Source organism: Fonticula alba (genome assembly GCF_000388065.1).
Source record: "Fonticula alba strain ATCC 38817 unplaced genomic scaffold supercont2.1, whole genome shotgun sequence".
In the NCBI taxonomy this organism is placed as follows: domain Eukaryota; order Rotosphaerida; family Fonticulaceae; genus Fonticula; species Fonticula alba.
The window spans coordinates 1,952,682-1,963,014 of record NW_009242971.1 but is presented as its reverse complement, the minus strand read 5'-3'; the positions used below and the strand labels follow the sequence as shown (position 1 = coordinate 1,963,014).

The following is a 10,333-nucleotide window of genomic DNA, read 5'->3' as shown; positions in this document are numbered from 1 at the left end:
CCCCCCCCCCCCCCCCCCCCCCGCCCCCCTCCCATTGCCTGCCGGCTGGACCCTGGGGGCCAATAGAAGGCGCAGTTACCCTGCTCCTAGCCGCGTCCGCGGCCAGGGGGGCGGCGACCGCAGGGAGGGGGGCAACTCATTTGCCGGGTGCCACATTGATGCTGGGGCCCCGGGGCCCGGGCGCGGGGCCGAGGGGTGGAGGCCTGGACAGGAAGACGCCCGGCCTGGCCCACAACGCGCGGGGCGCTCCCTTCTGTGCCCTCCCCCTCCCCGGCGCCTTTCCTGTCCCGCCCGCTTAGCAGGAGGGTCTGTGTTGTCCAGCGCCGAGGTCGGCGTAGGCCCTTGTCAGCGCCAAGGGGCGCCGGAAAGGTCCCTGGGAAATGTCCGGCTACCAGCTCGGCGAGCTGACTCCGCCATGATGAGCCTCAGCCACGGACGGATGGGTTTCACCTCCTCGCCGTGGGGCCGAAGCAGACGGCATTTGGCGCGCCCCCGCCCCCCTCTCATCCGCGCCGGAATCAGGGACAAGCGTTGCGCGACCGCGCCTGATCGGGCGTGTGGAGATGTGTGTATGTATATGCACATGTGTGCGTGTGTGTGCGGATGCGTGCTCGCGCGCACAGGCCCCGGGGTCAGCCTGGCCACCGCGCCCACGGCCCCCGCTCGTGTCAGGCGCGCACCAACAAACGACCGGTCACGCTCGAGGCCGCGCTCGAGGGAATGCCGCACACAGCCAGACTCGTCCCCCCCCCCCACGCCTCCCCTCAGGGCATGGTTAAGAGCATGTGCCTGGCGCCGACTGGCGGCGCCGCTACCGTGCGGCGTCGGCGGCGCCGGCGGGGGGGGGGGCCAGCCGACCTGGCCGGAAGGCCCAGCCTCCCCACGCTCCAGGCCGGCCCCAAGCGAGCGAGCGGCGCCCAGCTGGCGGCCGCCACGGGGGCCAGCGTCCTGGGGCATGTCCCGGTGCACCATACAGACCGACCCGGGTGGAGGGGGGGGGGGGCGTGTACGCGTTGACGGAAAAGCCCAGTGGCCGGCGCCCGGAATACGGCGCTCCCGGGGGCCTCCCCGCCACCCCGCCCCCGGCCAGCACGCGCCCCCGTGCCGATGAGCACGGGCGCTTTAATTTAGCCAAGGGACATGGGCCCCGGACACACCTGCCTCCCGGGGGCCCGGAGGCGTGCCCCAGTCGACCCCAGGGGCCACGCTACACAGCCCCGGAGCGACGGGGCTCGCGTAAGTCCCGGGGCCGGTTCCGGCACACACCTGGCGATCCACCCCTGCGGCGAACACGCGCCCAAAAGCTGGTCGACAGCCGCCAGCACCGGCAGGCGCATCCCGAGGGGTCCTAGGGGGGCCCCTGGCCGGTCGGCCCCAGATGCTGGCCATAAACAAATGATTGGAAGCCATTGCATATTGCCGGCCAAATGGGCCTTCCGGCGAAACGGGGCTTGGCCGACAGTGCGACCCGCGGGGGGGGGGGGGCGCCCGTCGCAGTCGCTGCATGTGCATGCGCGCCCGTGCGCGCGCGCGCGCGGGCACGCGTGCCCCCTCAATCTTCGTGCACGCCTCCGTCGGCCCTCCGGGCTGTGTAGCATACCAGCCAGCTGAGGACAACCGGCCCACTGTCTTGAGCTCGGTGCTTCCCGGGGCTCTGGGGCCCGAGGGGTCCAGGCCGCGTGTAAATTCACCCTGGGCCAGGGCGCCCCCATGTGCAGGCTTTATCATCCGGATGCGGCGCCACCGCTTGCGTTTCAGGGGGCCACTCGGGCACCCGGCGGGCGCAAGCCCGCACCCGAGATTGGCTCAACTGCCAAAGAGGACACCTTTCAAGCACAGCGCCCGCCGTCCGGAGCCGATAGCGGTGTTGGTGGTGGCAATGTGCATGTGTGGATTGTGTATGTGCGGATGTGCATGTGGAGGGGGACGGCTCGGTTTGATGCGCAGACACTCACCGGATTGACATCTCCGAGGTCCGCGTTGGAAGCACGCGAAGCACACCCCTCGAGCTGTTTCTGGATGATGGTCAAATTCAAAGGAACACCGATTGGCACGGGGGAAAGGACGGCGGGGCGTCCCGGCAAAGGGCTCGCGGACCCCCCGGCACGGCAGCCGGGCACCGCTCGGGGCTGGGGGGGAATGAGAAGACAGAGTTCCCCGCCCCGGGCCCCCGGGGACCGACCAGGCCGACAATTGTGGGCGCGGAATGGACCACAAAACAGGCAGCTTAGCCTCCAATGCTTCGCTGTTCGTGCTTCTCGGAATGCCATTACACGATCACGCCGCGGCCGAGGGTTCATCAGGGTCAGGGCATTCATAACCCACAGTGTCCCCCCGCCGGTGATGGTCCACAATCCCCCGCCCGGGCCCCGCGGCCCGTCTTTTGCCCGGCCCCCCTCGAGCCGCACGAAAGCGAGCCAGCCCAGGAGCACTGTGCGGATGGGCGGTTTTCTCCCCTTTTTTATTTATTTATTCTGCCCACCCCCTTTCCCGCTGTCCCCTACGGGTGCTTTCCCCTTCGCCTGCGACGGAAGTGCATGTCTCGGCCTTTTGCATCCCCGCTCCCGTGGTTGGCTTTAGCCCCTGGCCACATGTCTCCCCCCCCCCCCCCCCCGCCCCCCTGCCCTCCCTCTTTGCCCCTGCCTTGAGCGAGCCGCCTGCACGATTCCTGATCGCGATGCGGCATCTTCCCGATGCGACACGGCGTGCCGGGGCCGACCCGGAGAAGGCCCCTTCTTGGTCACGCGAGCCGCCCGGCCCTCCTGGTGCGAGGCACTTTCACGACCATGGCTGCGTGTCCACACTCGTACGGGCGTGCACTCAGCCATGGATGCCCCTGGGCCTCTCCCTCGCCCACTGTCTGGGCTCGATGCTCTCTCAACACTTCCTCCATGCGCGCTCCGCCATTCGGGGGGGGGGGGGGGGGGGCAGAGTTCCCCGCCCCGTCTCCCCACACCCAACTCCCCCGCCCTCCGCTGCGGTGGCGCAGCCCCCCCCCCCCCCCCCCGCCGCCCCCCCCCCCCCCCCCCGGCCCCGCCCCCCCCCCCCCCGCTCGCGCCCTGCCCCCCCCCCCCCCGCCCCTCCTCCCCCCCCCCCCCCCCCCTCCCCCCCCCCCGCTCGCTCCCGCCGCCGCCCGCCTCGGCCGGTCCGGCGGGGGGGCGGGGGGGGGGGGGGGGGGGGGGGGGGGGGGGGCGATCCCGGCAAGATCGTGTCGCACCCCAATTCGTCCGGCCTCGAGCGCGATGGCTGGCGCGCCCCATCGCACCCCGGGCGCTGCCCCGCCCCCCCCCCCCCCCTCACCGTGGCAAGGAAAGCAGGTGCTTCCGAAGGGTGTCTGCGGCCGTGCCCCACCGCCGCTCCGGAACCCGGACTCTGGCACCCTACAATGGACGTGGAAAGCGGTCCCGAGATATAACTCTGTGTCTGTGTATTAAAAATGGTTGGTATATGGGGGGAGACGGAGGCACGGATCGGGGGAGGGGGATGTGCAAAGTTCGGTGTGTCTCCCCGCCGAGGTATCGCCGGAGCGTGGTATGTGTATGTGCATTTGTGTGGGTGTGCGCGTGGGGGCATGGAGAGAAGGAGTGACTTTCCAAAGCAAGGAGAACCTAAGGGCACAGCGGCCGCTCGCGGCACCGATGGCGCGCCCCTTTTCAGGGGCCCCATCCAACACGCGTGGAGGATGATGTGTGCTGACCATGCAATGGGCATGCTCCTCTCCTCCGTGCGCGCGGCTGCCGGGTTCTTCCTTTCGGAATGTCTCTCTCCCTCTCTCCCTGTCTGACTCTGCCGCGGCGATGGGCCCGCTCTGGCATGTACAAACGCACGCCCGGGCGATGGCCCCGGCAGGAAACCACATTTGTGTGTCCGTTCACGGTCACATACACACAAACAAACATGCAAATACGCGCGAAAAATACACGAGGGGGCGGATTGACTCGGGCGCGGACAGACATGCACAGACAAACAAGGGCACGCACGGTCGCTCGCGAGCGCGAGCGCGCACTCAATTGCGCCGAGCCGTGTCCACAGCGCGCCGAACTGGCCGCCCCCCCACCCTGGCCTGGCCTCAGCCGCGTCCTCCCCGAGCAGGGGCAGACCCGGAAAAAGACCATGCGGCGACCAAAGGGCCTCCCGCCTCGGCGACCGCATTCACTGGCGGGCCGCGCCTCGCCAAGGCCCCCCCCCCTGCCGCGCACCGTGGCCCCGGTGTGGCCAGGCTCGCTGTGCGTGGAGAGGGGGGGGGGCGCGAAGGCACGCCCGCCGGATGTGCGGGCCGGTGTGGAGGCAGACTACCGAACATGTCGAAACGCGCTGTCCGGCTGTGCTGCACAAAAGGGGCTAGATCCCCCTGCGGGTGGCGGGCTCGGGGTCAGGTTTCTCGGATTCTCTCGACACACTGTCACTCGACAGCTCGCTCTCCCTGCTTTCCCGTGTTCTCGCTCTGTCGCTCTCTCTCTCTCTCTCTCTCTCTCTCTCGCGCGCGCGCGCTCTCTTTCTCTCTCTCTCTCTTGCCGTCTCCCTAGCTCGCTTGAGCTGGCTCTTTTCTCCTCTCCGCCCTCGGTGGTGGTGCGCGGATGGAGGCATGCGCGCATCATCCGGCTTCCGGCCGTACGGCGAATGTGGTGTTTTTCTTTGCGGTCGCCCCGGCCCCGGGGGAGCCCGGCGGGCTGACGCGCCACACTCAAACGCGCCACGCTTCGGCAAGAGGAGGAGGAGGCGGAGGCAGAGCCGTGGTAGTGGTGGTGGTGGTGGTGGTGGTAGCGATGGTCATTGTGGTTGGAGTTGTGGCGACGGCGGCGGCGGCGGCGGCGGCGGCGGCGGCAAAGGCCGGGACGGAGCAGCGACGGCTACGGCGGCCCTTAGAGAGTGGCGGCCAGGGCGGCGACGGCGGCGGCGGCACCGGCCACCACCGCGGTGGCGGTGGTCGACGTGCTCAGGGCAGCGGCGCTGTTGATGGGCCACGGGGTCGGGCCGACGGTCGGGGTCGGGGTCGGGGTCGGGGTGGGGGTGCCGCTGCCGCAGCCGACCAGGCTGACGTTGGGGTTGTACTGGCGGGTGCAGGAGTAGTTGTTGGCGTTGAGGCTGCTGACGGCCGCGAAGTTGGCACACTGGGTGATGTGGGCCTGGATCTCGTTGACGCAGAAGGCCTGGTTGGTCTCGAAGAGGGAGTACACGCGGCACAGGGCATGGCGGTAGTGCGCCTCAATGCAGGTGGTGGTGCAGTACTCGTTCCAGTTGGAGTTGGCCAGGTAGGTCTGGCAGGGGGCCCACGAGGGGCTGACCTGGCTGGCGGTGGCCGAGCAGTTGAAGCTGTTGCTGTTGTTGGAGGCGTTGTTGCCGGCGACGTAGTTGTAGTTCAGCGGGCAGCCATACTCGCAGTTGAGGTCGGTGGTCCAGACATAGGAGTCGACGAGGCTGCTGCAGCGGGTCTTCTCGGCGTTGAAGAAGTTGGTGCAGGCCTGGTTCAGGCTGATCGAGGTGTTGCTGACACGCAGGCGGGTGCAGACGTCGTGGCGGTAGCGCCACTCGAAGCAGGACTCCTGGCACTGGACCGCCAGCGTGGAGGAGTTACACTCGGACACATGGCGCTCGATGTTCTCCATGTCGGCGGTGCCGCAGTCGGTCAGCGGGTTGACGCTGAACTTGGCGCCGGTGATGTCGACCCCCTCGACGGCGGCTGTGCCGGCAGGGGTCGGGAGGGGGCGGGTGTTATTTTGCTCACCATGTCAGCGCAAGGGCATCGGCGGGTGTGCAGCCGCTGGCCGGGGGCGCGGGCGAGAAACAACAGGCGCTGGGCGAAAGGGGCGAGGGAGGCATCGGGCGGGCGGGCGGGCGGGGGGGGGGGGGGGGTGCGTACCGCGGGAAGCGCCGATGGCGAGGACAGCCAGAAGAGCAGCGACGACGAAGGCACGCATGGTGGATCGGGTTCCGGGGTGGGGCGGGAGGCGCGAAGGGCGGTGGTAGTACCGAGCAGACAAGATGGTTGCCGGCGCTTGGAGTGTGGGGAGGGGGATTTGGTGCTATGTGGGTGGCGTCCTGGGTGTCGGCCGGGGGGGGTGAGTCTTTTATACCTGCCGCCTGGGGCGCCGGCGCGAGTGGGCGCGCGCGCACGGGCCAGATGACATCCGTGGTGTGGCTCTGACGAGCTTGGGATGCCGTGCAGGGTGGACCGTGTGGCCGGGGGGCGCAGCACCGCGGCACGCGCCAGGCGGCCAGGCCCCAGCGACAGGGCAGGATCGGCGGCCCGGCGGCGGACACCAGGGGTGGGTGGCTGGACGCGGCACTCGCCCGAAAGGAGGCGGTGATGCGGCTGGTGCCCGGCTGTGGACAGACGCCGGGCCAGGAGCAAATACACAGGCACACACAAACACGCACACACGCACCGGCGCGCATGCGCGCCCCCCGACGATCCCACCGGCCCGGGCCCCGGGAGCTCCTCGGGACGCCGGCCGGGCTTGTCCCCCGACCGGATGCCCAAGCCGGCCCGCCGGCATGTCCCCCGGCCATGGCTATGGCTGCTCGCTTGCAGGGCCGGCCCGCATGGATCGCTCCCTGGGGCGGGCCGCGCCCGCCGGGTCGGTGTCCTTCCCCCGCTCCCCCCCGCTGCCCCCCATCAACTCGCCAACAGGAAGGGGGTCACCCGCCCGCCGGCAGCCAGCGGCACTGGAAAGAGCGGAAAATTCACCCCCTCCCGCCCCTCCCCCGCGGCTGCGCAGTAGAAGCCCCCCTCCCCCGCCCAGGCATGAGAAAGGAATGTCCGTGTCGCTTTGTGCGCCCCCCCCGCCCTCCCGCCCCGCCCCCTCCCCCCCCCCCTCCCGCCGGACATGCACATTGGCCCAACGCTCCTGCGGTCGCCTGGAGTGGGGTGTGCGTGCTCCCCCCTTGCGCCTTGCCGGCGGCGGCAGGGGGCCGCCCAGCAGCGGCCGGCCGGTGCGCTCCGGCCTGCCCCTCGCCGCGGCTGCACCGTCGCCCTGCCGGCCTTCCCGGAGCCCCGGCCACCATGGGCCCGGTCTCCCCTCGGTGCCCCCGCCTGCCAGGCAGTGGGACGCCGGGGACCCGCAGCCTGCCGGCCGTGGACAAAACCCCCGATTGGGCGGCCGGTGACTCGGGCCCCGGGCCAAGGTGACCTCACCCGGGAGCCGGGCCATCGTACTCCGGGGGCTGATGTGATGCAAGGGCCGGGCTTGTTGGGCCGGCCCCGATGCCGGCCATGCGGCCGGGCGCTTGCGCCCCGGAATCAGAAGCGCCGCACGTGCGCGGCCGTCGCGCTACCCGCGCACTTATCGACCTGCGCGAGCGCATGCCGAGGGTGTAATGCGGGCCCGATAGGCCGGCGGCCAAATGGACCCGTGGAAAGTGCGGCACCCTCGCGCGCATGGCCACGCACGTACCTCGACACCCCCGGCACCCATGGCAAGGGTGATGCCCGCGGCCATCTATCATTGACCGCACCCGATAGGGCGAGCCTGCCGCCATGAGGGGCCGGAAGGGAGGCGCGCCGTTACCCCTCTCCCTCGCCCGGCGGGCGCCCGTATTCCACCCTCGAAGGAGGGGCCCTCGATCTAATTCTGCCCACAGCCCGACAAGGCGACATAGGGTCCGACGAGGGGGGAGCGCACTCAGCGCCCCCGCCCCCCGCCCCCTCAAAGCTGGCCCCCCAACATGGACCATAAGCCAAGCTCGCCGCCCACCTGCCCCCCCACCCCCCTTTTCGCCCTATTCCAGGCGCATTTGCGCCTCCTGCCACCCGGACATTCTTTGTGCCCCCCCCCCCCCCCCCCCCCCCCCCCCCCCCCCCCCCCCCCTGCCACCCGGACATTCTTTGTGCCCCCCCGCCCCGCCCCGCCCCGCCCCGCCCCCCCTCTCGTCCTCTCTGCCTTGTTCTCACACATGCCCACGGCCGGGGATGGCGCGCGCGCGCGCACGCTCAATTGTGGGTTGATTGCAACCAATCGCCTGGGCTTAACTAAGACGAGGCACGTGACAATGCCTGAGAGATAGATACTGCCAACGATTGGAACAGGAGATCTGACTGGTTCTGGAGGTGCGTGGCGCAGGCGCCAACGTACGGGTGGAGGGCCCCGTGCCGCGCCGTCCCCCCGGCCGGTTGCTCAGGGTGTCCCTCGGTGGAGGCATCATCGGCCGGGGCCAGGTGCCGGTGGCAGATCCACCGAAGCCATAGCCGGGCGGCATCCAGGTGCCGGGCAGGATCGACGCTTGCCGAGGCGGCAGCGGCATCCAGACGCGGGCGCTTCGACGAGGGGGCGGCAGCCCCCTGGCCGGTGTTGAAGCCCGCCGCCGCCGCCGCCGCCGCCGGCGACAGGTCCAGCGAGTAGAGGCGCCCGGCACGCTCGAGATGCTGTGTTACCGGGGCCGAGGTACCGCCTCCGGGCTTGTCACTCGGTGGCTCGAGCCACGGCTGCAGGACGGGCCCGGCGGAGCCCGGGACAGCCAGCAATCCGAGCGTTCCCAGGGCCGAGCAAAGCCTCGCCGGCAGGTAATCCTGCTGCCACAGGGCTTCCAGGCTTGAGTCCGGGCTTTCGAAGAGGTACTGGCCAAAGTCCAACGGGCAGGGAGAGTGATCTGGCCGAGCGGACGCATCGAAGAAGGAAGGCCGAGGAAAGATGGAATGGGAGATCCGTGTGTGTGTATGTGTGTGTGTGTGTGTGTGTGTGGAAGGGGGCGGAGGGGGTGGAGGAAGTTAGCGAACACAGGAGACGGCCCGCACAGGTGACTCTCGAGGGCAGGAGGCCCGGCAGAGAAGGAGAAGGCAGGGCATGATGCCCGGACGCACCGACATCCGAAAGGGCTGATGACAGGAAGGCACCGAGTGTGGTGAAGTGCCGCTCCCCCGGGGACCCAGCAGGGCAGGCGGCTGCGGCCCGTTGGAGGGCCTCGATCACGGCATCGCGCCCGGCAGCCAAGTCCACCCGGAGGTCGATATTGTCATGGGGATTGAAGGACCGCCGCAGGGGATCGGCGTTGTGACGGGGCCTGCCAGTCCCGGTGGTGGGGACCAAGGCATCGCCGGCCCAAGCGGCCACCGATGACGGCGGCACAAACCCATACTCAGCCAGGAGGAAGCCATCCGAGTGCGGTCCGTACGAGATGAACACCTCCGGCCGGTGGAGGGCCCCGGGATCCGGGAGCCCGGGCTCCGGTGTCCCGCCGGTGGTGGTGGTGGTGGTGGTCGTCGTCCGAATGGTCAGCGCCCCGCCGCGTGGCTCAATGTGCGTGGTGGTGGTCAAGTGCGCCAGCGGATGATGGTTGAGCCAGTCCAGCACCGGGGCCAGCGCCTGGCACTCCTCCGAGGGCGGGCCGTGGCGGTGAAGGGCTGCCCTCGTGCGTGCGTGCGTGCGTGCGTGCGCGTGTGAGAAGGAGGGGGAGAGGAGCAGAGAGGGAGAAGGAAATCCGGCAGCACAAGGGACAGAGGGCAGGGAGGCGGAAGAGGACGGGGCCATGACACAGGGGCCCATGTGGCAGGACCAGGAGGGCGGGCCTGTGCGGGCGTCCGCATGCGCACCTGCGCTTTGCCGTGAGTAGAACACACATCGGGTGTTGACGCAAAACCAGGCCCACGCAAAGAGGTCGTCCGGCAGCTCGGGCCGCTGCGAGCACAGGCGAACGCACTTTGGTTAGATCGCCGCCATGTGTCTTCCCCGGGCCGGCGACAGCAGCCAGAGGGAAAAGGGGTCGAGAGTTGCGAGGAAGCGAGGGGGAGCGGGGGGAGGGGGGGGGGGGGGCAAATGGCACGCACAGTCCACACAGCCGAGAGCCGCGCGAGATCCTGCTGCAGGCGCTGGTGAACACCGGCCACCAAACGCCGGGCCCCGAGCGGCAAGCGCCGCCGGGCCTGCGGGAACACCTGGGGGTGTGCCGGGTGGGAGAGAAACGACTCGCTGCTCGGCAGCGAGGCCAGGTAGTGCTGCCACTCGGCCCCGCGTGGAGGCCCCGCGGTGCCGGGCTCGCCCGAGCCCGGGAGCCAGTGTAGCAGCAGCACCCACAGCACCAAGGCCTGGGTGCCGGTCAGCGCGGGGAGAAGAGCCACGGCACCGGGTGGGCCGAGCTCCGGAGCCCCGGCAAGCCAGCTGGCCATCATACTCCGGGCCAGCTGCGGGGTGACAAGCAGCCGGGGGGTCAAGCGGACGATCTCCCGCGGCGATGGGGCGTCATCGGCGAAGGCCAACCCGCGGACCCCTGTCTCCGGATCGCTGTACGGCTGGAGGGCTGCCACGTGCGGCGAAGCGGCGCATCAAAGTGGCAGTGGATGGGGAGGGGGGCCGAGGGGGGAGGGCGAGGGCGGGGGTGAGAGTGAGAGCGGGGGCGTCAG

At 70.2% G+C, this 10,333-nt stretch overlaps 2 protein-coding genes across 3 annotated transcripts in view; both read right to left on the bottom strand.

Annotated features, from left to right (window-relative positions):
• Window positions 1-4,804: 4,804 nt before the first annotated feature.
• Window positions 4,805-6,013, bottom strand: H696_00432 (hypothetical protein). The gene is made up of 2 exons (XM_009494285.1): window positions 5,861-6,013; window positions 4,805-5,680 (listed from the first exon to the last, which is right to left on the bottom strand). The coding sequence occupies exons 1-2, from the start codon at window positions 5,916-5,918 to the stop codon at window positions 4,863-4,865; spliced, it is 876 nt and encodes a 291-aa protein (XP_009492560.1). The 5' UTR covers window positions 5,919-6,013; the 3' UTR covers window positions 4,805-4,862.
• Window positions 6,014-7,900: 1,887 nt separating this feature from the next.
• The window catches only part of H696_00431, a 2,795-nt gene continuing 362 nt past the window's right edge, over window positions 7,901-10,333 (bottom strand). Inside the window, exons 2-5 of one of the 2 annotated variants that reach the window (XM_009494283.1) lie at window positions 9,761-10,230; window positions 9,527-9,611; window positions 8,798-9,337; window positions 7,901-8,586 (exon numbers count right to left, since the gene is read on the bottom strand). In XM_009494283.1, the coding sequence (XP_009492558.1) occupies window positions 7,970-8,586; window positions 8,798-9,337; window positions 9,527-9,611; window positions 9,761-10,230 (1,712 nt within the window). In that variant the 3' untranslated portion in view covers window positions 7,901-7,969. Of the gene's footprint in view, window positions 8,587-8,797; window positions 9,338-9,526; window positions 9,612-9,760; window positions 10,297-10,333 lie in introns of those variants that run through there. The other variant, XM_009494284.1, reaches the window with a different exon arrangement.